Here is a 24,068-nt window from a genome sequence, read left to right on the forward strand (position 1 = left end):
TTTGATAAACACAGAGTGCTTTTCTTGGTTTGTATAATGGCAGTACAGGATCTCATCATGTAAGAAAGGAGAGTGAAACTCATTTTAGCTGACGGCATAATAACAATAAAGACCCACGACTTGAGCAAATTCCCTCTCGAGCTACAGTCTGTTGAAGAGGAAAACCCTCCAGAAGGATACGTCCCTGCAGCGATCCACCAATCAGGCCCGTATGGTAGAGTGGCCTGACGGAAGCCGCCCCGTAGTAAAGGATTTTCAGACTATAAAACACTCAATTCTCTAGTCTGTTGAGACAAAGGTTACAGAGACACCCTGGATGAAAACCTGCTCCAGAGTACTCTTGACTTCAGACTGAGGTAACGCTTCATCTTTCAGCAGGACGACGAACCAGAACACACAGCTGAGATGTCAAAGAAGGCCTCAGGACAACATCTCTGGAGAGGTTAAAAATGAAATAGAAATGTGCACAGACAATATCAATCCCACTTGCTGCAAATAGAAAAAATAGGCCGAATTGCCCAAAGATAGGTGTGCCAAACTTATGGCATCATATTCAAAAAGACTTGGAACTATAATTGCTGCCAAATGTGGAACAACAAAGAATCGATCAAAGACTGTGAAGAATTATGTAAGTGTGTAAGTTTGCACACATTTAAAACAATATTAATTCAATCCGTTTCGGAAAAAAAGCTGCAACATAACAAAATGTGGAAAAAATTATGCATGCTGAGAGAGCCAACCATCCATCCTACGCTGTCATTTCATCTGTATTTCTGTCCATCTCCTGGAAGCTGACGGACGCGGACCGATGGAGCCGAACCTCCAGTAATCGTCGGAGTGGTGTTGAGAATACAAGCGAAAAACAAATGGCAGAAGTGTTGGTGGAGTGGCTGCGTGGCCTGGAGGTGTTTAACAGCCTCGCACACCACCTCTGATCAACATCAAGCTGGAACATCAGCACAGCCTCTTTTGGTTTATGAAGAGCATTAACGTGCCTTCATGTTCCGAGAAGATGGGATTTCCGCAGCCTTTACCAAGCAAACTCATCCACGTGGTATTTTTACACTTTGCAAGGTTAACCTGGGCCAGTTTTGGCCCACTGACCACAAGTTTGACACCCCTGAGGTGGGCCGTAAGAACCTTGTTAAAGAGAACCAGGCTCTCATAGAGGCTTATATTTATTGAAGCAAAGCCTGGACGAGGCCAGAAGTGTGAGGTATGTCCCTAATGTGCCCGGCGCAGGGGGATGGAATAGCTGCCATGTCCTCTGGGCAGACGTGTGTCAGCAGAGTCGAGCACATGGTGACTTTCAGCGAGCGAAGGCAGGCCGTAACATCACTCCAGTTATTCTTTTGATGCCTTCAATGTAAATATTTCCCATGCCTGCTCCACGTACAGCTGTGAAAGACCGGGTGAGCCTTGAACATGTCACGGCCTCCCTGCGCACACACACACACACACGCGCGCGCGCGCGCACACACACACGTGACAAATGTCTCCATCACGGCCAGGTGTTTTGACACGAGGCTTCACAGAAATCCACAAATTACATGTGAAAAAGGGCCCCAAACTTCAAAGCTAAACATGAGTTACCCACTTTCATGTGCATTTCTTTCGATAATCCCAGGCTGTATTTGTAACTCATCGCCGGGTTACAGCGGAGGTGATGAGCTACATGACTAAGCCGGAGGTGGACGGCACAGAGGGATTTATTCACGTGAACCTAATGACTGGAGTTGTGCGTGACAAACAGCCCGTACAGTGTTGAGACTTTTAATTGCTACTGGGATCGCAATGTAATAATTATAATAATCCAGCGTTCTGGCGTCGTTGTCGTGTGAGGTTATCTGTCAGCGCTGCGCCGGTCAGTCTGATGATTTATTCACCCAGAAAGTTCAGTCTGTTGGTTTTGAGTTAATCAGTCGCCTTGTTACATTTTTCCACTAAACATGCATATCATTATAGCACCTGTTCTGAAAGGATTCAGATTCATAGATGAATGACAACTAAAGGCGACAAGAAATAAACCACCAACATGGTTTTATGAAACAAAAGCCTGAACTAAAAATAACCCCAAAGAGCAGCTCTTCACATGTTTTCATCTACAACAAAAAAAATCCAACAAAATCTTTGTCTTTTATGTGAGATAATTAATCTTACTTGCAACTTTCAGCTAAAAATACAGTGATACCGTTGATTCAGGTCTTTGAGGGTCAACAAGCCTGAACTCCTCACAGCCAATGCTGACATGGAGTTAACCATGTGGGATTTCACTACATCATCAAATTTCACTTTATTAACACCATCAGCTTCTCTGCTCCCGTCCCTGTGAGAGAAACTCCACCCAGATGCCCTCCTCACCCTCTCAGCTGTATATCAGTGGGAGGACTTATGCTAACACCTGCTGGTGAAACACCACGGCACCCCTCTGCAGAAACAGTACAAATGTCAAGTAAACAGTAAATTAGGATTATTTGATTTAGAGGGATGTATATCAATAAATTGTTATGGTCTCCTGTGACTGGTGACATTGAGACCAATAGGGCGTGAGTGATTAATTTCAAGTTATATGATTATTATTATTATTATATTTGTGTATATATATATATATATATCTTTTTTCTTTTAATTTTAGGACTCCAGTGATTTTATTTCCGTAACTTAAGTGTGTATAGAAAATAAAAGTTGCACAACGTTTCTCACAATATAATCCCAATTCACACACTTAATATTGCCATTAAGAAACTTGCAACTGATTAAAAAGCAAGATTGATTTAAAGTCTATATTGTGGACTATAAGAAATGCTCTCTCTCTCTCTTTATATATATATATATATATATATATATATATATATATATATATATATATATATATATATATATATATATATATATATATATATATATGTATTAGTGCTGTCAATCGATAAAAAATATGTAGTAATTGCACAATTTTGTGTGATTAATTGCAATTAATCACATTGTTTTTCGACTGAAACTTGTAATGGATATTTGTTGAGGGAAAACCACGGAATTAATGTCGAGTCACGACACGCAGACTATATTTAAATTCATAGACTTTTTATAAAGTCCTTTTAGCTTTTGGTCAAACGGTTTCTCTCCCAAGGCCAGCAAAATAATAACTATATAAATAAATAAATTAATAAAGATCTAACATAAGTCTGGGTTTTGTTCGAGTGCCGGTCCACCACTTTGACGATTTGAATATTTCTAGAAAAAAAGTTGCAAACTTATTACATGAGCAAAGTGGCAAATTGCAATAATATAGGTACTGTAATATCCAAGGGAGTCAGGGAAAGAGAGAAAGAGGAGAAATTAATATTTTACCTGCAAGTCTTTCCTCCAGCTTTAGCAGTATGGCGGCTCCTGGTTAGCCAACATGGCAACCTGCTGTTTTACTGTAGAATTACTACTGTGGTCCTTAAATCCGGCTTTAAGTAAAGCTAATGACTTTCACTTTCTCAATCAGTCATCATGTAACTTTTAAAGTGAAACTTTCTGCCTTAATTTTGACAGCAGACATGTATATATATATATACACAAACACAGCTGCACTTTAAGCCCTCATAAATAGAAATAATAATTAACAAGATAAACAAAGTGAAAAGAAATCAGTTGTGTTCTTTCAATTTTATTCATTCACAAATTAACGATTTTCTATTTGAACAGAACAAAAACAACTTGGGGGGGGGGGGGGGGGGGGGTCTCGCATGAGAAACTACAAACAGGATTTAATTAGATCAGAAATTAAGTGAGATTTTATTGCTTTAATATAATCTGTATTATTCTGCAAGGTCGTATCTAGAAAAGATAAAACATTTTCATAGTTTATAGTTTGGTTAAAAAAAAATTAAATCACAGTATACAGTACATAGATTCCTCCCACAATTTGCACAAAACTAAACTGATGTACAACAGAAGTGAGTCGACGTGAAGCGATGATGCAGACGAAGAGACGAAGATTAGCAACGAAATGAAAACAGACTTTGTTTTGTTTTTCTCTCAGACATCCGACAGCCGACACAGTCCAGGAGGTAGCTTCCTCAGTTAGCATCCCATTCGTGATTACTCTTTTCAAATAATTTACACCAAAAAAAAAAAAAAAAAGACAAAAATTACCCAAACTACTTAATTTGTACATTTGGAACAGATGGGACATTCAAACAAGCAGCGGACATTTTGGTTGGCGCGAGAATTCGCACGCATGCTCAAGAAGTCGTGGAGCCGGAGGTGAGAACGCGAGGAAGGGAGGATGTCGTCTGTGTTCGGTGGGAGGAGAGAAAAGGTTCCCCGACATTGTCTGAATTCCTGAACGCTCACATGGCGGGGACTTGTGGATACACGCTCCGAGGGCGGCTCCACCTTCACCCTCGTACGGGCCATCCCCGCTCGCAAAACATCTGCAGCCTCGAGGCTGGCAGAGTGTCTTTCAGTCACTGAGAGGGACCACATTTTAAAGTTCAAGATGTCTCTGCTCATTCTTAATTCAAAAAAAAAAAGTAACAATTTGTACCAACATGTTAGTTTGGACTGATCCCCACCACCTCCTCTGTCTCCTCCTCTGAACGTGAGGAAGTTCTGCAGGTACTCGTCGAAGAATGACTTTTTGGCTTTAGTTGTGCAGGATTGTATTGACTCAGCTGGCTGCCAGTCTGCAGTTGATGTGAAGAAAAAAGAAAAAAGGGGGCGGGGGGGGGGGGTGGTGGTTTACATTCACGTGTTTGACTTGGATGGTGTTAGACAATTTCTGGCTGCGATTCAAACTAACGACGAGTATTAAATCATCCTGACACATTCATCTCTCAACGTTTTGTCAATAACTGTCGAATTTGGCTTTAATTGCTTGTTTTTCCCCCCCCCCTTCTTTTTTCGCTCTTAGATTGGGAATTGCTGTTTTCAAATTAAAAGCTAACGAAAGCCTGCAGCAGCAAGAAGAAAACAATCTAGAAACAAACCAACCGGCTGCTGCCTTCAGCTGCACTTTTAACTCCAGACGTCCTGAAGATATTCTCTCCTTTTAACAGCAAATAAACACGTTTACAAAAACGACTGAATTAAATTTTCTTTATTGAAGTGACTTGGTTTTTTTTGACAAGACACTTGTTTGCGAGCAATAAGAGTCACAGCTGTAATGCAAATGCTCATCATCACAAATATCGAAGCGCATTTACCTTTTCATGGCTTTTGAAACTATTTTAGTATCTTATTTCTTTCAATACCTACTTTAGTCGTACTCCTCTAAACATGTCACACGTTTTAAATACAGCTTTAACTCTAAAAAAGTAAAAACTCTTAAAGTCTGCAGTTGTATGTAATCTTAAAAGTTTTGTTGCACCTTTTTAAAAAAATTTTTTGGTTCTCATCCTGCTGTACTATTATAATTCATCAGACAAGATTTTTATTGTTTCCTCAATTTTGAATTGATTTTTATGTCATAAAATGCTTTAAGTGTTGACCAGTGTCTCACTGAAGCCTAAAGTGTTCGTTGACAAATGATGGAAACAGAAAATACATTAATCTGTGGAATTTCAGCTAAAAGACTCATAACAATGAGTCAGTTATCAAAATAGCTGTTGATTAATTCAATTCAAGACTAATTTGTGCAAAAAAATATAGTTGCACAAATCCAGCTTTGAATTGAAGTAAAAGAAAGTTTGAAACAAATCAAACAGCACAATGGACACCAGACTGCAGTAAACATAATGTACCAAGATATTTTATTCCTTCCATTATGATGCTACTAAACACATTTAATCATTTCTAATGGAACTGACTATTTTCCGAGGATTCATTTATCATCAGCTCATTGATTTGTTATTTTTTATGTGTCCAGACGGTGCCTAATGTTTCCTTTATTTCTTTATTCATTGATTGTTGTAAGTGGGAAAGCAAATTAATTTCCTATTTGGATGAATAAATGAGAATTTCTTTTCAAATAATGACCGAAGCTTTGTGTACTTTGTTGTCGGAGGACATGAATAATCGGAGGCGCTGCTGTTCTAGAGAAAATACATTATATGATTGGTTGATTATTCAGAGGCCATTTTCAAAACACCTGAACTCGCCTTGAACTGGACATTCTTCTTCTTCCTCATCCTGCTGCTGCTGCTGCTCACACAATAAATAACATCTTTCTAACCCACTGAGCTTCGTTGATGCTAAAACAGTGATGTCTGCTACTTTTTATCACATTCTTAGTCTGAGGAACTTAAAGCGAACGCGCGTGTGTGTGTGTGTGTGTGTGTGTGTGTGTGTGTGTGTGTGTGTGTGTGTGTGTGTGTGTGTGTGTGTGTGTGTGCGTGCGTGCGTGTGTGTGTGTGTGTTACCGACCATCTCACACCGCAGGCAGCGCTCAGGTTTTCACTCATGTTGATCCAGCCTGCGAGCTGTAGGTTACATTCACTTATGAAAGTCCAGAGCGACTATGACACTTGCTACATTTCTGTTTAAAAAAAAAACAAAAAAAACCTCAAAAACAAATTAAACAACGTATAAAAATCAACAGTTTGCTGTGGAGAAGCAAGATGAACTTAGAAATAATTAAAATTTAAAAAGCTTATAAGTGATCAACAAAAACGTTTGAGGCTCGCGTCGTCATGACAGCCAGCCGGAAGCGAGAGGCAGGCACTGGCGGCGAAAACGTTTGTCTGTCTGCGACTCGACGTGCTCAGCTCGCGTAGAAACAGCCTCCGAGTTCAGAAAGCCAAGTTCCCTTTAAATGATCGGCGGCAGCTCCGTTAACAGTCGGTACAAACATTAAGTGTTTGATGAATCGCAGGGCAGTTGGCACATGTTGCTGTTACCGTATAAAAACGTTCTTGTGTTTCTTGTAGTGTCTAAATTCACATGACGATGTGTGCACACGTGAGTGTGTGTGTGTGTGTGTGTGCGTGTGTGAGGGTCTTCAGTCTTTAACTCGAGGTATGTTGTATGAGTAGTGTACCAGAGGAAGTCCTCGGCTCTGACAGAAGCAGGCTCTGCCGCAGGCTTGGACCTGATCCGAGCTGTCCGACACGAACGAGTCGCCCTCGTCGGCGTACTCCGACTGAGCCGACGGCGTGCCGCCGTCGGCCCAGAACCCTTCTGGGCGCGGGCATGCCGGCGCTCCGGCCAGCAGGGTGGGGCAGCTGTGGGACTTCACCAAATGTCTGCAGACGGTGGCGGACGAGGGGGAGGAGCAGGTCCTGGCACGCAGCGCCGCCTCGCACTGCTCGCACACCGCCGCCTCGCCGCAGAGCTGCGAGTACACGCCGCAGTCGAAGCCCAGCTGGGTGGAGGAGCCCCCGTCCGTGAGTTCGGACCCCCCGCCGCTGTCGTCCCTGTGGCCGTCGGCGCCGGACTTCGCCTCCCTGCTCGAGCCGCTGTGGCCGCGCAGCCTCATCCAGTCCTCCCGGAACGCCGGGCTGAAGAACACGTACAGCACGGGGTTCAGGCACGCCGGCAGCGGGAAGAAAATCAGCGTCACCGACTTGGCGATCTCCGGACCGCCGGCCGTGGAGCCGGTCAGCAGGGGGGCGAAGGAGAACGCCGCCACCGGACAGAAGAAGATGCAGTTGGTGAAGATGAGCCAGGCAACGTGTCGCAGGGCGCCGGTCTGCTCCGGGTCGGCCAGCTCCACCCGGCCCAGGTGGCAGTAGAGCTGCGTGTACACGGCGGCGGTGAACAGGTACGCCAGCGCGTTCAGCAGCACCAGGATGACGGTGACGCTCAGGGCCGGACTCTCGCCTCCGGCGAAGGGCAGGCAGAGTGGAGACGAGGACTGCTCGCTGAAGGTCAGGAGGGTGAGGCACGCTCCGCCGGCGGCCAGCATCCCCAGCAGCCCCGCCGCCAGGCCGAAGCGCCGGTCCCCTCGCAGGCAGCCGCGGCGAGCGCCGCCGCTCCTCCTGGGCGACATCATCACCTTTCCCAGAATCGTGCGCACGGCCACGCTGCGCTCCACGGCCGCCAGCGACAGCAGCAGCACGGACCACTCGGACGAGAAGACGGCCAGGGCCCCCGTGATCTGGCAGCCGGGCCCCATCTCCCACCACACGCCGAACTTGGCGAAGGACCCCCACGTGGCGATGTCGAGCACCGTCAGCACGCCGACGTACAGGCCGGTCAGCAGGTTCGCCAGGGCCAGCAGCCCCATCAGCAGGCGGGGGGGGGACAGCGATGGAGCCGGGAGGTGGGAGTGCCCGGGCCCCCGGTGTGCGGGGGAGAAGGTGACGACCAGCACCACGCCGTTGAAGATCAGCGACACCAGGCAGATGAACCAGACGGTCAGACGGATCATCCAGTTGCCCAGCAGGTGCTCGCAGGGCTTGAAGGCTCCTGAGGAATCGAACAGTGGGTAAAAATGTGGGGCTCATTTCAACATGGATTCTTAAAAGTCACGGAATTCAAAATGGGAGGAGTTGAATTACCCGGGGAAGGAGAGCAATGCATGACCATCGAGATTCTTTCCATATCCTCTCCACCTGAAAGAACACAAACTATTAACGGGGCAATTTCTTTTCCAGTAAAACAATAAAAAAAACGGTATCGGCAGAAACTTTCAGAATTCCAAACTTTTAAAGTAAAACTTCAACAACATACAGTTTAAATGCAAAAGCAGCTCTTTAAAGTAAAAAAAACTGAATAAGCTTCACAGACATTAATTGATGAATGAGAAACATGTTGCTGCTTTCAATGCGTTTTCTTTATATGATTGGTTAGTGACCGTCGGCAGAACAAGAAGAGGAAATCTGTGTTTGCAGGTCAACATGTTGTTGTTGGGGGGAAAAAAAAAACTGAACAAGCTGCTGGTTTTTAAAAGATTCAGTTTGCAAATATACACACCGACAGCAAATGCCTCTGCAAGTATGTAAAAACTGACACTATCGTAATTAGTTTTCTTAAGTGTAAATTAGGAACAAAGTATTGACAGAAATGCAGATGAGAAGGTTGAATATTACTTCAAGTTGTGGGCGTAGATTGGTGGTGGCTTCTGATTTGAAAAGTAGAAAAGTACATCCCATGGTGTAAACTGTACTTAAATATGAAGAGAATAAATGCTTGAACATTTATTATACAAAGTGTGACCTTTCTTTGATTCTAATTCTACAGACGTTTCATCCGATAAGGGTCATTTTCTCAACTTTTTGAAGCCGTTTTGGTGTTTTCATGTCTCCGATACGTTAGGGGCCACCTCTCGGAATTTGTCTTGCAGAAAGGTGGATGTAAAAAGTACAACTTGGAAGATATTTGTGTTAGCATCTAAAGAACTCAAGTATGTTTTAAACACTACAACTCAATCACGCTATATTTTCAATACTTACCTATCTACCTTGAAATACATCGAAATAATATTTCCAGACATCCAACACTGAACGTGTCCCAAAAAGATTGAAAACGCTGACGGGCGAAGCGGTGAGCATTTGTTAGTTCAAGTTATTTGATGAGATAAAGCACATCAAATAATCTCCTGATGCGCAGACAAACCATCCGTACCAACGTGACCCGAACAACAAACACGCTGCAGGCGGGGTCAGGGCTGCTCTAAACAAACGGTGACATGCAGAGCAGTCGTGTTGCCGCCGTGTTCCTAAAACCAATACAAGTACATTTTGTGCAAGCAAAGGGTTGTGACAGCGGCGATCCTACCTGTGGATTTCTTTATGTCACTGTCCTCAGAGGAACCCGTCGCTGAGTCACAGCCCACGAATGCGCAGCACTGGTAGGCGTACGGGACAGAGATGGACCTGCGAACAAATGGTGGATGCGGCGCTGAGGTAAAGATAATGTCAGAGAGGACAGAGTATAGAGCACATGGCCTGTGTGCAGAGATCTGGCTCCTCTGATAGTGTTTAATAAAAAACATTCGGATGTTTCCATAGTATGTCCACAGCGCTGGAGGAGACTGACTCACCTGCGTTTCTCATTAGCTGTAAGAGGAGGAGGCCACGTCTGTTTTTGTACACATTTGTTCATTTGTTTCCAGTTCAGCCGCGAGGTTGGAGATTGTGCAGCGCAGCATGAAGGGGTCGTGTTTTATACATCAGCATTTTGGATTAAAATAACCTTTTGCCCTCTTTGACTAACGGCGTCTTTCAGATTGAAGAGCGCTGCTCACCCAAGACAGAGTTATACTGGGCAACTACTATATTCACGATCTCTTTGCTTTAATTAGCTGCTTCTGGATTTGCATAATGGAGTTTCTTTTTAATTGATACACTTTGAAATTCAATATTTTTTTGGGTGATAAAAGTAGATTCCACCTTTACCTTTGAACTGCCAAAAATAAATTTGATTAAATTCAATTAAACTGATTCAGATCTAATTTTGAAAAGGAAGAATTTCTGATGACTAATATTTGATGCTGGAGCCTAAGATGACCTCAATTTAGGTTGATTCAGAGAGCCATAGAAGACCATAATATAGATTTAATTAATGTGGCCTCCTTTTCTGAAAACATTTACAGGTTTCCAAATATAAAACAACCACAATTACATGACAAGATACATTTCACAGGGCTCAACCATTTTTCAGACCAAACCTTGTTTTTATAAAGCCATCCATTTTCTGTTTTGACATGATAGTAAACCGTGAGGGAATTTAACAGTCACTGTTAACATTTTAAACATCAGTAATTGGACATGTAGTATTATATCCTATATTACGTCTCCAGTCTCCTCAGCCTACTCCTCACACAGAACTCCTGCTTCTCTGGTTTCCTTCCAGCTATTGCTCCTTTCATAGCGCGCCATCCTCGCTGCCATCAAAAACATTTAACATCCAGCGTTTTAAAACATTTGAAGGACTTCTAACAATGTCAACCTGCACCTGTTGCATCTTATGCAAATGCTTTCAGGGAGTTTCAATGTAACTAACTTGTGTTTCTTATTTGAGCTCCCTTTAACTTTTATATTCAATTAATATTCATGAATCAGTAAACTATTGTGCTCGTGGGTTACTGTTGCCTTGCAGGTTCACTGAAGTCCCTGATCTCCAAATTTTGAACATTGCAATCGATGCTTTAAACCCTGTTCTCCCCCATCACCTGTTGGTAATTTGTCCCTTAGTGTGACTCTGAGTCACAGCTGATAAAAGAAATCAAAGGCACAGTGGATCCGGTCCCTCACCTGAGTTTGGGGAGGTTATTCGCTGTCAGCACATTTTTCATCTGCGGGTTTTGGGAGAGTTTCAGCTGACCGAGGGCGCTCAGTCCAGATGTGGGAATCACAGCCAGAGAGTTTTTGCTCAAATCTCTGCAGATGTTGGGACACACAGGCTGTTAGATTCTGTCCCGCGCACGCTGCCAGACCAGGTAAGGCAACGACATTATGCTACTTACAAGTTGGTGAGCGCGGTGAGGGTGAGGAACGCGTCTCGGTGGATGACGCCGATTTCATTTATACTCAAGTCCCTGCGTGAATTCAAAACAGTAAAAATCACAATCCAAATAAAGGTCCATCTGTGTAAGTATGCGTGTGTGTATCGCTGAGCAGACTCACAGTAAACGCAGATCAGAGAGGCCTTGGAAAGTGTCCCTGTCAATTTGTTTAATGCGGTTGTTCTGAAAGCTTCTGTACAATGGAAACAGAAATTTGACAACAGATATTAAACATCAACAGAGCTTTACAATTTTGTCTCAAGCGATACATGATATATGAATTTAACTTTGCACATCCGTCACTCACATCTCCTGCAGCTGCACGCAGCCCTGAAGGGAAGGCAGCTGCTGTATCTCGTTGTAGGACAGATCTCTGAAGGAGGAAAACACACCTTAATAACAAGATAGCAGAGAAAGTTTAAACCAAACTTGCCAATTAAGAACTTTATCGGCAAGACAGACTTTACTCTGCTATAACTGATCTGTAAACATATTAATGTACACCTTTATGTTCCCATCTTGAGACGACTGACAGCATGTGATATGTGTAATTCTAATAACTGATTGCGATCACATGCCCATACGTGTCTTTACTGTCATCGCACAGATGAGGTTAATCAGTTTGTCACACATTTTCTGACAATTCTACTTAATAGTAGACATTTTAGTATGAAACGATGTAATTGTAACTCTCTTTGAACCTTTGAATATTCATCAAGCGACACTGGAATCATTTAAATTGTTCCCCTTTGCTTCAACTAGTCTGAACTCCAGCAGTGATTAGTGGAATTAATATTCTGATCGAACAAGAAATGAAATGACGCCCTAGTGATTTTCCCCATGATTGTGACTTGAATACATTTTAATTTACGATTCTTTTAAACATTTGATAATGACACTGATCTGTAGGGATGCAGGCAGGAGAAGGTGAAATCACTGCTCAAAGGTCATTCAGACTAACAGCCGGACACTGTGAAGAAGTCGCACAAACAAATGCTGGCTGAGGTCTGAATTAAGTACAACGGCTTCTGCAAGGTTTCTTACAGCGTCCGAAGTAACTTGAGGTCCTCGCACAGATCAGCAGGTATGGAGGATATCTTCGTTCCCGACAGGGTCCTGCAGACGTTTCACAACACTTGTGAGTTTATCATCACTCAACTTTGCACCAAAGCAGAAACTTTAAAGCCAAATTCACTCACAGACTCTCCAGATTATTGGTCAAGGTGAGGATGGGGAAGTCCTGCATCATACTGGCCCCACGTAGCATCCTGAAACACAAGGTCGGAGGGACGGTTGACTCAAAACAGCAGAGAGCGGGGCTGCTGTGCTCCTGTGACCACCGAGTCGTCGGGACTTACAGGGACTGCAGGACCGATAGGTTCTGGAACGCCGACGCACCGACGAACGACAGAGGGTTGTCATAAAGGTGTCTGAGGGAGCAGAGGGAGAGGCCAAAACAAATCATTCACAGTGCGAGAATGGCACCATCTTCTGGACGTTCGTCACCCGAAGCCTGAAACTTCCTTCACTCTTTATCGGCTCAAACTGAACGTGTGCGGATCAAACGGGACCGTCTGCACGGTGGCAGCACGACTCTACACTTCACAGGAGTTATTCTGCATGCCATGTGTTTGTGAGGGGCTCAGCGGGGGGAGTTTGACCTTACATGGTTCGCAGCAGGGGGTTGTTATGGAAAGCTCCTTCCGGTATGGAAGCAATACCATTGCTATGAAAGCCGCTGCAAAGTGAAAAAGAAAAAAAAAAAAATGTCAAGGACACAGTGTGAGGAAAAGTTTGCTTGATTGGACACCAGACATACACGTTATGCAAAACTAACTTAATCTGCAACACGAGATTTACTGCCAAACCATGTGTCATCATATCTATATCAGAATACTTTATTAGACCATAACAGAAGCTCAAATATCACAGTAGTCATGTTAAACTATATTTTTGTTCTTGACAACAAATCTGTATCAAAGTCAGTGGTCCTCCACTGGGGGGCGCAAGAAAATTTTCAAAAAGTGGGTCAGGGGGACACCTTTTCCCAATATGACTTTTTGAGCCAAAAATCCCGAAATACATGGGAGGTTCGAACCAATAATCATGTCAATAAAACAAGCGTTCAGAAATTAGTGGAGATGAATCAGAATGATAAACTATGTAAAAGTCACAGACTATATAAAGACTTACTTGAAATTCCAGTTACCAAATATCAACTAATAAAAGAGCCCCAACAAATTTGCATGTTAGCATTTGTTTTCCTCTTATTTATTACCAACCCACTTTTTCCAGTCAGAGAAACTTTCAGACACAAGGCTCCTTTGTGAGTTAAACGGTCCTTGACTTGAGTAACAATGTTTCAGTCGGCATGCAGAGACGCACGCTGGGATACTCACAGTTCCTTCAGTTTGGGCAGGGCCTCGATTGCTTTGGGAAAAACCATCAGGTTGTTGAAGTTAAGATCTCTGGACAGAGAGGGACACAGGAAGTCACAATGATTTTCTCACATTACGACATGAATTCTTCTTCGTAAACATAATTAATGCTCCACGACAACAAAAATGTCCCATGCACAGAACATCCAACTCCAAACATTTGAAAGTGCGGTGTCAAACTTTGTTTTTTTTTTTTTTTTTGCATTTCAAACATAAAAAAAAAGAGTCATTGAAAAACCGTAGTCGTGACATCAACCTATTGGTGTCTATGTGTTGGAAGAAAGCCCTGCAGATAAATCAGCATCTCGTCTGTCATCAGTTAAACCAGAAACACGGCAGACTGAAGTGTAAATACAACTGGAGAAGGACTTACAGTGACTCATGGGCGCCACCCAACACACCAAGGTTGCATCACTAAAATTTTACATACTGTAACCTTTAACAGACGAGATCAGCGCCAAGTACTTTGACAGATCACAATTACTCTCGACGTTAGACTCATTTGTCGAAAGCCAAATAAAAACTATTCACTAAGCTTAATGGGAAAACGTAAAATATACCCCAAATATTAAATACCCCAAGTGACGTACTTTGATCATTCAAAACCTAATAGTTTACGTTCTTTATTCATACATCAATTGGCTCATTTTTAATCTTTTATATATAAAACAAAGTCAGCATTTTAATAGTCGATAGAACAGATATTCTGGTGGCATTTTCACTCACGTGTTATTTACATTGTAGTATATTTATCTTCATCATTCAGATAGAAGAAAGTAAATATTTTCTGACCTGCTGTGAGTTGGAAAAAGATGGGACCCATTTCTAACTTCAACTTTTTATAAAGCAGCATCTAAACTAAAAGTGAACCGCTAATACTGGAAAGGGGCTTCTGCAGAAAATATAATTTTTTTTTACAAGTAGAGTACATTTTATTATGTTTTAAATTATCGGCAGTTTTTCATCCCCCACAACTGTCATTTAAACACATTCTGGCAGTCTTCAGATGATTCCATCATTCTTTTTTGTGCGATAAGAAAAATACTGTCGCCGACTGAATTACAAAACAAACCCTCCAGTCAAGTTGTTCATAACTTACTGGAACTGACTGCTCTGCTCTAAATTTAGCCGTTAGTGTAAAATTCCTCAGTTTTAGGAGAGTCGGCTGTGGTGCAGTTGGGACAGCTTTCAATCCCGAGGTCCGATGCCCTGCACTCGTGCTACAGAGGCGCTGGAGGAGACACTGAACTTCAATTTGCGCCGATCTTTTCTGAGCACCGTGTGTGACCCCGGTGGCCTCGCGAGTGATGGGGAAATGTGACGAATCTTATTAACTGCTAATCTGTAATGTATAATGGAATAATAACAGATATTCACAAGTCAATTTTAAGCACTGAGAACTGTCCATGAACACCTCGAGTCCATAAACAAAGCATTTGCTGCTGCTAAAACAAGCAAAGCAGTTTTCTGTCATTTTAAATGCTTGACAAATAAAAGAATCTGATTCCATCCACATTTATCCTCCTGCTATTATAAGTGCCGAAACATTATGAAGTCAGAGAAAAAGCCATTAGACTATCGAGAAGTCTACAATGTGAATATGGTGAGTGATATAACACATTCCAGCTTTGGGTGCCAGTGCTTTGTTCATAACACGGTTGTAAGGAAGTTATCCAACTCTTTATCAAAGTGTCCCCTTATGGCTGCACACAAAAACACAATGGACAACAGTCTATAAAATAAAGTCAATAATTAAACTAAAAGGAGCTTTGAAGAAAAAACTGTTTTGTGATGTTCAGCAAATATGAAAAACCATTATAATAAATAAAGCCAGTACAGGCACCACTGAATGCTGGATTAACAACCGTAGTCTCAAAAAACAAGTTCATTAAGCAGCTTGAGTTTTATCTATAGACAACCACCCTATTCACCAGGGGCACAATGAGAAATGTGTTTTGCAATTCAAATGTTCATAGATTTTACTCAACATTTTTAAACATAAATATAATTTTTTTTAAAAAGCTTGCAATGACATCTGCTAAATGTGGGCAAGCACTCTTTATACTGCAACTTCTCATGCTTACATAGTCTTCTATATAGACTTTCTACTTGCTGGTTTGACTCCAAACATCATCGCTCTCAGGCCCGGTTGGACTTGCTCCTTCCTTTGTGCGTCACTCCAGAGTATTTGACATGCAAATTTTAAAGCATTTGATTGGTATGTTAATAGCATCAGGTTTCCACAGATCACCTGCAGCATTTTCCTCTTTCTCATCACACGAGAAGCTGAATATAGTAGACCCAAAATACAAAATGACACCCACTTTTAAAGAAGAAAAAAAATGTTTTTTATATTCTGACCAATACAACAATCATGATTCTCATGACTTATTAAGCTGAAATTATAAATACGAAAATTTAAAAAAACGAACTTTGTCAAATAAGGGGCATTGGGCCTTATAGAGCATCTTGGTTTAAGTTCGGATTTTATGGGGGGTTTTTTTCCCTTCATGGTTGATATGCTTAATTTTGTTGTTAGCCTCGAACAGAAAAATAAATATTCTGCAATGTTTTAGTTCTCTCCCTGCTTCAGCATACCTGAATCTAATGATGATGTAATCGCCAAGGTGGTGAAAAAAGCCTAATAGCGATACCTTCATTACAATCAGAAGTGCTGCAACTGGGACAGAGCTAAACCTCGCAAGACGCCGGCCCTCCAGGACCAACCTTGGACACCCCTGGTGTAGTGGTCACTTGTTTGTTTGTTTTTCTGGAAACTCAGGTTTTCTTTCCACAGTTCCAATACATGCATTTAAGGCAATGAGTGGCTCTTTATTCGCAGCAAGTGTTTGTACAAATGTGTGCTCCTGTAATGAACCGCTAACCGGTTCAAGGTGTACCTTACTTTTATGGAAGTGTTTTACTAGGGGGGGGGGGATTTACAATTAAAGGCATGGGGACATGCTCGGGTGTTCTGTACAGGTGTGTGTGTGTGTGTTGGAGAGCAGCAGTTTAACAGTGAGGTGCAGCCCAGCACTGAAAGGTCATTCATGGCTGTGTGGCAGCAGGAAGTGAACAGTGGGAGGGCATATTTGATAACTATCATGTACTTTGCTCTATTTATCCTTGAGCAATTAAAGGAGGAAGTGGACACAATGATGTGCGGAGCACTGAAGCAAGGGTGGGTGGGGGGAGCTGTCAGTGCGTGCACACACACACACACACACACACACACACACACACACACACACATGCACCCAAACAGTATGAATATGCACTTACAGTGTCTCCAGGTTCACCAGTCCAGCAAAACAGTTGTCTCCAATCTCTTTGATTCTGTTGTTATGAAGATGCCTGTAAAAGTAAAAGAAGTTTTGCACACATTACTCACATCTGGGAGACCTTCATACCGACACAAGATATGAGGCCGTGTGTCAGCCTTTGTTTATAGACATCCCACAAATAATCTCTGACTGCACACTATGACTGGTGAATCAGGTGTGTGTACGGTTTGTGTACACACGGTTGGTTTTTCTAGCTTAATAGAAACAAAGTCTTTTCTTCCTGTTTATCCTGACATGTTTATACTAACCCTGCAGCAGTACCACTCAATGCCTGTGTGTATATTTGTGTGTACAACAGCAGCAGTGGGGGAGGGGGGGGAGGGGGGTGTGAGTTTGGAACAATCCCTCAGAGCTGTAACACTACACACTTTCGCGCTAGTTGCAGTGATGGAAGGTTTGGGCACTTCTCCTCAGACATAGAAACAAACAATAACAGCTCAGAGTGAAGCAACTTTTGTCAAAAGTTCATTAGCATTCACATTTAAACCCCCGATGGCACATTTCGCTGCAAAAGTGCCTGCGTGTGAAAACGCAGCGGGGCATGAGCTGCAGCCCGTTTTGTTGACTTATTAACTTGTAAGCTGTGGAAATAAATACTACAGCATGTTTGTGTTTGGGGCTGATTTGCAGGCGCTCTGAGGATACACTCAGAGTGGGAGCAGCACACAAGGAGAGGTACTTTGCATTGATTTGTGGTGACAGAATGATGCAGGTGATGTATGAAAAACTAAACAGGAATTAAATGTGAGCACGAGCAATGTTGTTCAGATTTTACTAACTCGATGTTAATCTGTGCAAACGGATAGTTTTAAGCTTAGTACCTGAAGAGTCACAGTATATTTAGTTTACATTGGAAATGATGACGAAAGAGACGGGAGCCTACACTGTATATGAGTGATGTGCGCTGCCATTTTAACATGGGAAACATCCTGATCTTCTTAACACCCAAAGGTTTGTCTTTCTGCTGCGACTGCCTCAGGTCATGTTAGTAAACACACCAATGCTCTCAGTAGGTGCACAGTTAATTACAGGTTTTTTTTAAAAAGTCTACCAGCAGGTTGTTCCAGCTCTGTTTACTTGTGTATCAGTCTACGAAAAGTCCCTGTAAATCCTCCTGGCTGCCCTGAACGGGTTCACATTTAATGACTCAGACAAGAAGCTTTTTTTTTTTTTTTTTTTTTTAAAGAAGACTTGCAACCGGAGCCTTTATTGTAATGGAAAATTATTCAGTCTTGTAAGATAATGTACCTTCGGGTAGATTCAGGTTTCTATTGTCAGTAGATTGTTTTCAGATGCAGGTGAACTTGGAGGAGCGAAACAGTGTAAGACGCAGATGTTGTTTAGTGCCTGTAACACTCATTATCCCTGCACTGTAATATGGAGGCCCTCCTGGCAGTCAGATATTTAGTAAACATTTGCACTTCAACACCTCTGAGAACATTTTCATTTCAAACCACAATTAACAAAACAGTAGCTTGACGGAACGTACAGCACGACCAGGCTGGTGAGGTTTGCGAAGGCGTTGTCTGGTATGTACAGGATGCGGTTGAGAGCCAACGTCAGCGCCTGAAGGTTCGCCTGGTGTCTCAGACAACCAACGGGGACCTCTGTCAGGTTGTTATCATCCAGCCAGAGGTGGCGCAGCTGCTGCAAGCCTTCGAAGCTGTTGTCAGGAACCATTGTTATATGGTTTGCGTCCAGTCGCCTTCAAGACAAAAGACATCGCATTAATTCATTGACTGCAAACTTGAAAGCGTTTCACCCTGCAATGAAGTGAAATCAACACGAAACAGAAGAAAAGACAAGATTTTGAGCTTTTTTGTGTCACGTTGTACTGGTTTTTTCTTCTGATGCCGTTTCATTTGTTTTGTTGTGTCAAAATCAAACCAACTTCACAACCTTCTACAAAAAGTCACTTTTTCATATGGGTCAAGTTTTTTAGGAGCATATTGGGTTTGTCCATCAGTCAGGGAGTATTTATCTTACAGAGGAACATCACAATGTACATTTCAGTCTTATTTCAAGCGCATGCTGGAGCCCCGTGAACACAGCAGGTTGTCGTACGGTCCATCTCATTACAGAGGTCGTGTTTCGGTTACTTGTCAGCTCTCAATTTGACTGACAGGGTTTTGGAAATCCTTGTCAAAATATTTTGTTATCTTACAGACGAATACTGCTGCCACATCGGAATCCTCCAGAAAAGTGTGATAATTAATAACCACATTACGAGAGCACGATGCGATAATTTACCATGCTGCAATGCAAAACTGAAGAAAATCAATCACAATATAACATTTGGACAAAAGATTAATCTTTCTTTCGGCCACAGTATCAAAATATTGTAAAATTCAAACTATTTTACAAGCTCACAACCAAAACAACTTCAAATAATTCCTGTTGTTTCAAGTGTAAATGTTCAAAATACTGATGCCAATCAAACAGAATCGAAAAAAAATGTATTATACCAACGGAATTTATTCACAACTTTGCTCTAAAACTAATGAAAATAAACTTATAGTCCTAATCAAAACTCAAAGAAGGGTATGAGTGCTTGTTTGTTTACTGTATTTACTGACTATATTCAGAAAATCAATTAAAAAAAAATTGATTTTCTCATGTCAACAAAGAATCCATCGATTGTCTCCAGCTGGAGCGGAATGACACGGACGGGCTGCCAACAAACAGATCATATGGTCATATAACACAGGCTTCCCATTATCTTTCCAATCAAGTTCAAAATCCCTGGTTCAACACTCAAAGCCCTACGTGGCAAGTACTTCTGAGTACCTGTCCAACCTGCTCTGTGTACAAACGTCTGTCCGCTGACCAGGTCTGCTCCGTGTTCGCACACGAGGATCGTGACCAGAGGCCTTTCTGTCTGTTCCACCGCCATTATGAAACGTGCTTCAGCTGGACTCGGCGGACGTGCACCTGCCTAGACATATCTGTATAGGCAGGATCCCCCCCCCCCCCCCAACTTGTGTTATATTGACTGGATTTCATTTCCTGTATGTGTACTTGTGCACATAGCAAGGGTTCTATTTAATTTTGTGAATCAATTTGTTGGATTTCTCTGTGAAAGGTGCTTAATAATAGAAATAAAATCTAAAAAAAAAAAAAACATAATTTGAGTGTCGGTGTCGTGACCTCTGAAAAACCATGAAATACATGTTTGTTTTGAAGTAGTAATATGAATGCACAAGTGCCCTTTTCACCATCACCATGTCATTTTCTCCAGCTATCCTCCCTCACAGAGTGTCTCACCCTCCCTCAAAATTCCTCAAGTGTCTGGGCTGGAAGAAAAACACTTTTGATTGACATTTAGCTCTCCAAGGCTTAATACAACCCAAGTCCTCACTCTGCCACAGCATATGACTTCTGCTACAGACCTTAACAATCTTCACAGGGAGAAGACATCTGGTAAAAAGAAAGACGAGACACACACACACACACAAAAGAGATGGAAATGAAGGACAAGGGGGAGGGACAAAGAGAGGCAGCAAAAGCTGAAAGTTCAATGTTCAGCACGTTTCAGCAGCTGGATCCATCTCGCCATCAGTCCCTGTCAGACTCCAGAGGCACAGCGGTGGATGCAGCGCACCAAATGAAGCTGTCATTCGATAGTCACAGTAAAACAATGATGAATAATGAAGCCAAGGGAGCTGTGAGGTGACCGACAGTGAACGCTGCTGAAACGCACAGGGCTTCGTAAAAACCAGACAAACATAAGAAACAAGAGAAATTTGCAATCTGCTAAATAAAGCTGACCTACATTTGCTTTTGCAGGGCAAAAAATGCTGCAGCAGGAGTAAACTATGTGATACGAGTAAAACCAACCCGACCTGACCGGAGCCTCTTCAGTAAACAATTTCACAGTTATTGTGAACTTCGAGTTAATTTTTTACAGAGATCATTATAAAAAAGACCTCTAACATATTGTGCTGACTGTGCATATTTGCTCGTTCAGAGGTATTTCAATAGCAAATATTTGCACTACTGAAGCAAACGACATAAATACAACTCCACCAATAACCTGGTGCAGAAGCCACGCGAATAGAGCAAAACTACACCACACTGCATTATGTTGTATTTTAGGATATGCTTGAATAAATGCCAGTGTTGTTGCTATCAGAACAGTTTTTAACATGACTTTTGCTATGTGCTGCTGAATACAGATCTCGCTACAGTTTCAAGCTTATCATGGAGGTCAGAACTGGAATAGTTACCATTTCACAGTTTAGAGTTCACATGACGATAAACATTATGGTCACCCTACAGCAGCACTGCTTTGCTACCGCCGTCACAGAAAACAGACAAACAAGTTCATCAACCTGCCGGGGAAAGAAATAAACTTCACTTTATGGTCGTACTACATTCATGTACATTTGCAGTACAGGGAGTACTTTGTTTTCTGCTGTCAATATAACCCCTACAAAATACAGAGGATGTTCATTCAGCTGGTTAACGTAGGGGAAAAAAAAAATATCGCAGACATGTCACCAAACTAAAGTCCCTTAAAATGGCAACTATCTGGCTTGCAGAAACGCAGAGAAAGCAAGGTTTTTTGTTGTTGTTGTCAATAACAATAGCTTTTTTTTTTAGCAGGGGAAACAAATTATGGAACCATGAAAAACAAACAAATGATTGCTTATGGGAGCTCTCTGATATCATCCAACTTTCTATTGGGGATTGTTCCTATTTTCCCACATGGAAGTGGGACCTTTTCCAACTTCCAGATACTCATCACTGCCTCATCAGTACAAATGGTCACACTGTGTTATTCACCACATGTTTAGGCAAGTGTGCTCCTTTCAGACTGTGGCTCATTTCAACACTGATACTTGTGTGGTACGAAAGTCATGGGATCTCATAAATCACTGAGATTTTGCATCTAAAAATCAGGAATGTGCATATAAAGTTGTTATGATTTTTTTTATTCAAAACCAAAAGTAACACAGCAACTAAAACAGTGGTATTTCCGCACTACTACAATAACAATAACAATAATAATAATAATGATGATGACCATGTTTCTTCTTGTCCACAAATTGAGAGTAAAGGAGGTTAAATAGTCACAAGGAGCTTTTAGTGAAGACATCCACATGCTGTTGAGGGCCAAGACAAGTGAAGTAGAAAAGAGTTTGAAACAGAAATATAAAAAGCAAGAATTACATTTTTCACCATGATAAAATTTCACATTTACAATTGCTGTTTCTGAAGTAGTAGAATTGGTGTTTAAGTTGACAATACAGTCAGTTTAAAGTACATTCGTTCAGCATCACATCTGACTGGAGTGCGGACCCTGATAAATAATATTATAACCTCCGCAAGTGTTTCCCTAATGGCTTATATGCTGGTCAGGAAGGCCCACTTGAGACACAAAGACTTTCTGAGTGGACGATGCTCAACATGTGGCCTTTAATTTCTTTGTTTGCGGGTCCAAAGTAGGTGTGTGTGTGTGTGTGTGTGTGTGTGTGTGTGTGTGTGTGTGTGTGTGTGTGTGAGAGACTTACAGAGACTGAAGAGAGTGAAGGTTGTTTAGTGCTGCACTGGGAACCGTTTTCAGCTGATTATTCTGCAGCATTCTGGAAGAAATAGCACACAACAAAGTTATCAATTTAAACTCAAACTTCTAAATAATATAGCTGTAAGAGATAACTTCAAGGCTGAGGATATTAGTGACATTTCTGAGGTTGTCCTCATAGCAAGTGCAGTCATTGCTTATGTGGCTTCGCACTGGTTACAATTACCCTCTCGAAATGAGACACTGGCTTCATGGAGGTTTCCTGAACAAATACCGGCAGTCAGTGGAGTCTCCACAAATTGCTGCCGGGGAATAAAATTCAGTCTTTATGTGTAAAGTGTTTAATTTCACGACTGAACGCTGCATCGTGAAAACGTAAAACGAAGCTCATGTGTAAAAGCCTGAACACAAATCAGACTTTTTATTTTAAGCTGCGTTGGGTCAGGAAAACTACCCTCGTTTTATTTGTGCAGCTACAACTAACAACTAAGAATAAACCTCTTGATGTGATAAGCACTTGTGATGCATCCGTTATCGACCTTGTATCTAAGACCTCACCTGTAGATAAACAGGACTTTGAACCGTTGGCTTGGAGCGCAAGAAAAACAGGGCAGCTCTTTGTGTGCTGCCCTGAGTGCCTGAGTCTGTGCAAGCACACCAGGGCGAGCTGCCCGCTCTAATTTATGCTATACTAATTTTTTTTTTTTTAAACAGAGCTTGTACACAATTCTCTCGGAGGGTTTTCATACACACAGGCAGGGGTGGAAAATTGCATTTAGACTATTTGAAGAAGATGTCCAGAGGTAATAAGTGGCAGCACCACAATGTTACCACAAATTGCAATATTTACTTTCTCCCCCAGCTTGTGGAAAATTTCACACCGTCGCAGCCACGGCCATGCATGTGTGCTTGCGTGTGTGTGTGTGTGTGTGTGTGTGTTGACATTGGCAGACGGGGTGCGTGCTTACAGGACTTTAAGCTGATGCAGTCCAGACAGGGCTTCAGGGTGGATGAATGACAGGTCGTTCCCTGCAAGTCGCCTGGGTGAGAAACACAATTTCTAAATTATTTTCATGACATAGTGCTTTCACGAGAAGGTATTAAGTCAAGGAAAAAGCAGTTAATTAAATAATTAAATAGTTCATTAATAATGAAATAAGAACACACCTTTTTTTTTTTTTTTTAAACAGCAAAAATGAGTTCGGAAGAAGATATGGAAAGGAAATTGAATATTAAAGCAGTCAGGAGTCACAATCACTTTTCTTGTTTCTCAGATTGCAAAATGCAGTTCACGCGTCACAAGGTATCCAAGAAAAGCCTTAAAAAAAAACAACCCACGGGCCGCACAGTGGTGTCGTGGTTAGCACTCTTGCCTCATGGCAGTGCAG

The 24,068-nt window shown here is 42.1% G+C and overlaps 1 protein-coding gene across 2 annotated transcripts in view; it reads right to left on the reverse strand.

The window, feature by feature from the left end:
* Window positions 1-3,749: 3,749 nt before the first annotated feature.
* The window catches only part of lgr4 (leucine-rich repeat containing G protein-coupled receptor 4), a gene marked incomplete at its 5' end in the record, with an annotated part of 35,819 nt that continues 15,500 nt past the window's right edge, over window positions 3,750-24,068 (reverse strand). The window contains 17 exons of one of the 2 annotated variants that reach the window (XR_013936721.1): window positions 3,750-4,673; window positions 6,352-8,334; window positions 8,427-8,480; window positions 9,646-9,743; window positions 11,124-11,249; window positions 11,336-11,407; window positions 11,496-11,567; window positions 11,682-11,747; window positions 12,419-12,490; window positions 12,574-12,642; window positions 12,733-12,804; window positions 13,041-13,112; window positions 13,774-13,842; window positions 17,095-17,166; window positions 18,646-18,861; window positions 22,670-22,741; window positions 23,649-23,720. Coding sequence is in view for 1 of the 2 variants with exons in the window: in XM_080500377.1 (XP_080356503.1) it covers window positions 6,926-8,334; window positions 8,427-8,480; window positions 9,646-9,743; window positions 11,124-11,249; window positions 11,336-11,407; window positions 11,496-11,567; window positions 11,682-11,747; window positions 12,419-12,490; window positions 12,574-12,642; window positions 12,733-12,804; window positions 13,041-13,112; window positions 13,774-13,842; window positions 17,095-17,166; window positions 18,646-18,861; window positions 22,670-22,741; window positions 23,649-23,720 (2,683 nt within the window). Of the gene's footprint in view, window positions 8,335-8,426; window positions 8,481-9,645; window positions 9,744-11,123; window positions 11,250-11,335; window positions 11,408-11,495; window positions 11,568-11,681; window positions 11,748-12,418; window positions 12,491-12,573; window positions 12,643-12,732; window positions 12,805-13,040; window positions 13,113-13,773; window positions 13,843-17,094; window positions 17,167-18,645; window positions 18,862-22,669; window positions 22,742-23,648; window positions 23,721-24,068 lie in introns of both variants that reach the window. The other variant, XM_080500377.1, reaches the window with a different exon arrangement.

Source organism: Blennius ocellaris (genome assembly GCF_963422515.1).
Source record: "Blennius ocellaris genome assembly, chromosome: 1".
In the NCBI taxonomy this organism is placed as follows: domain Eukaryota; kingdom Metazoa; phylum Chordata; class Actinopteri; order Blenniiformes; family Blenniidae; genus Blennius; species Blennius ocellaris.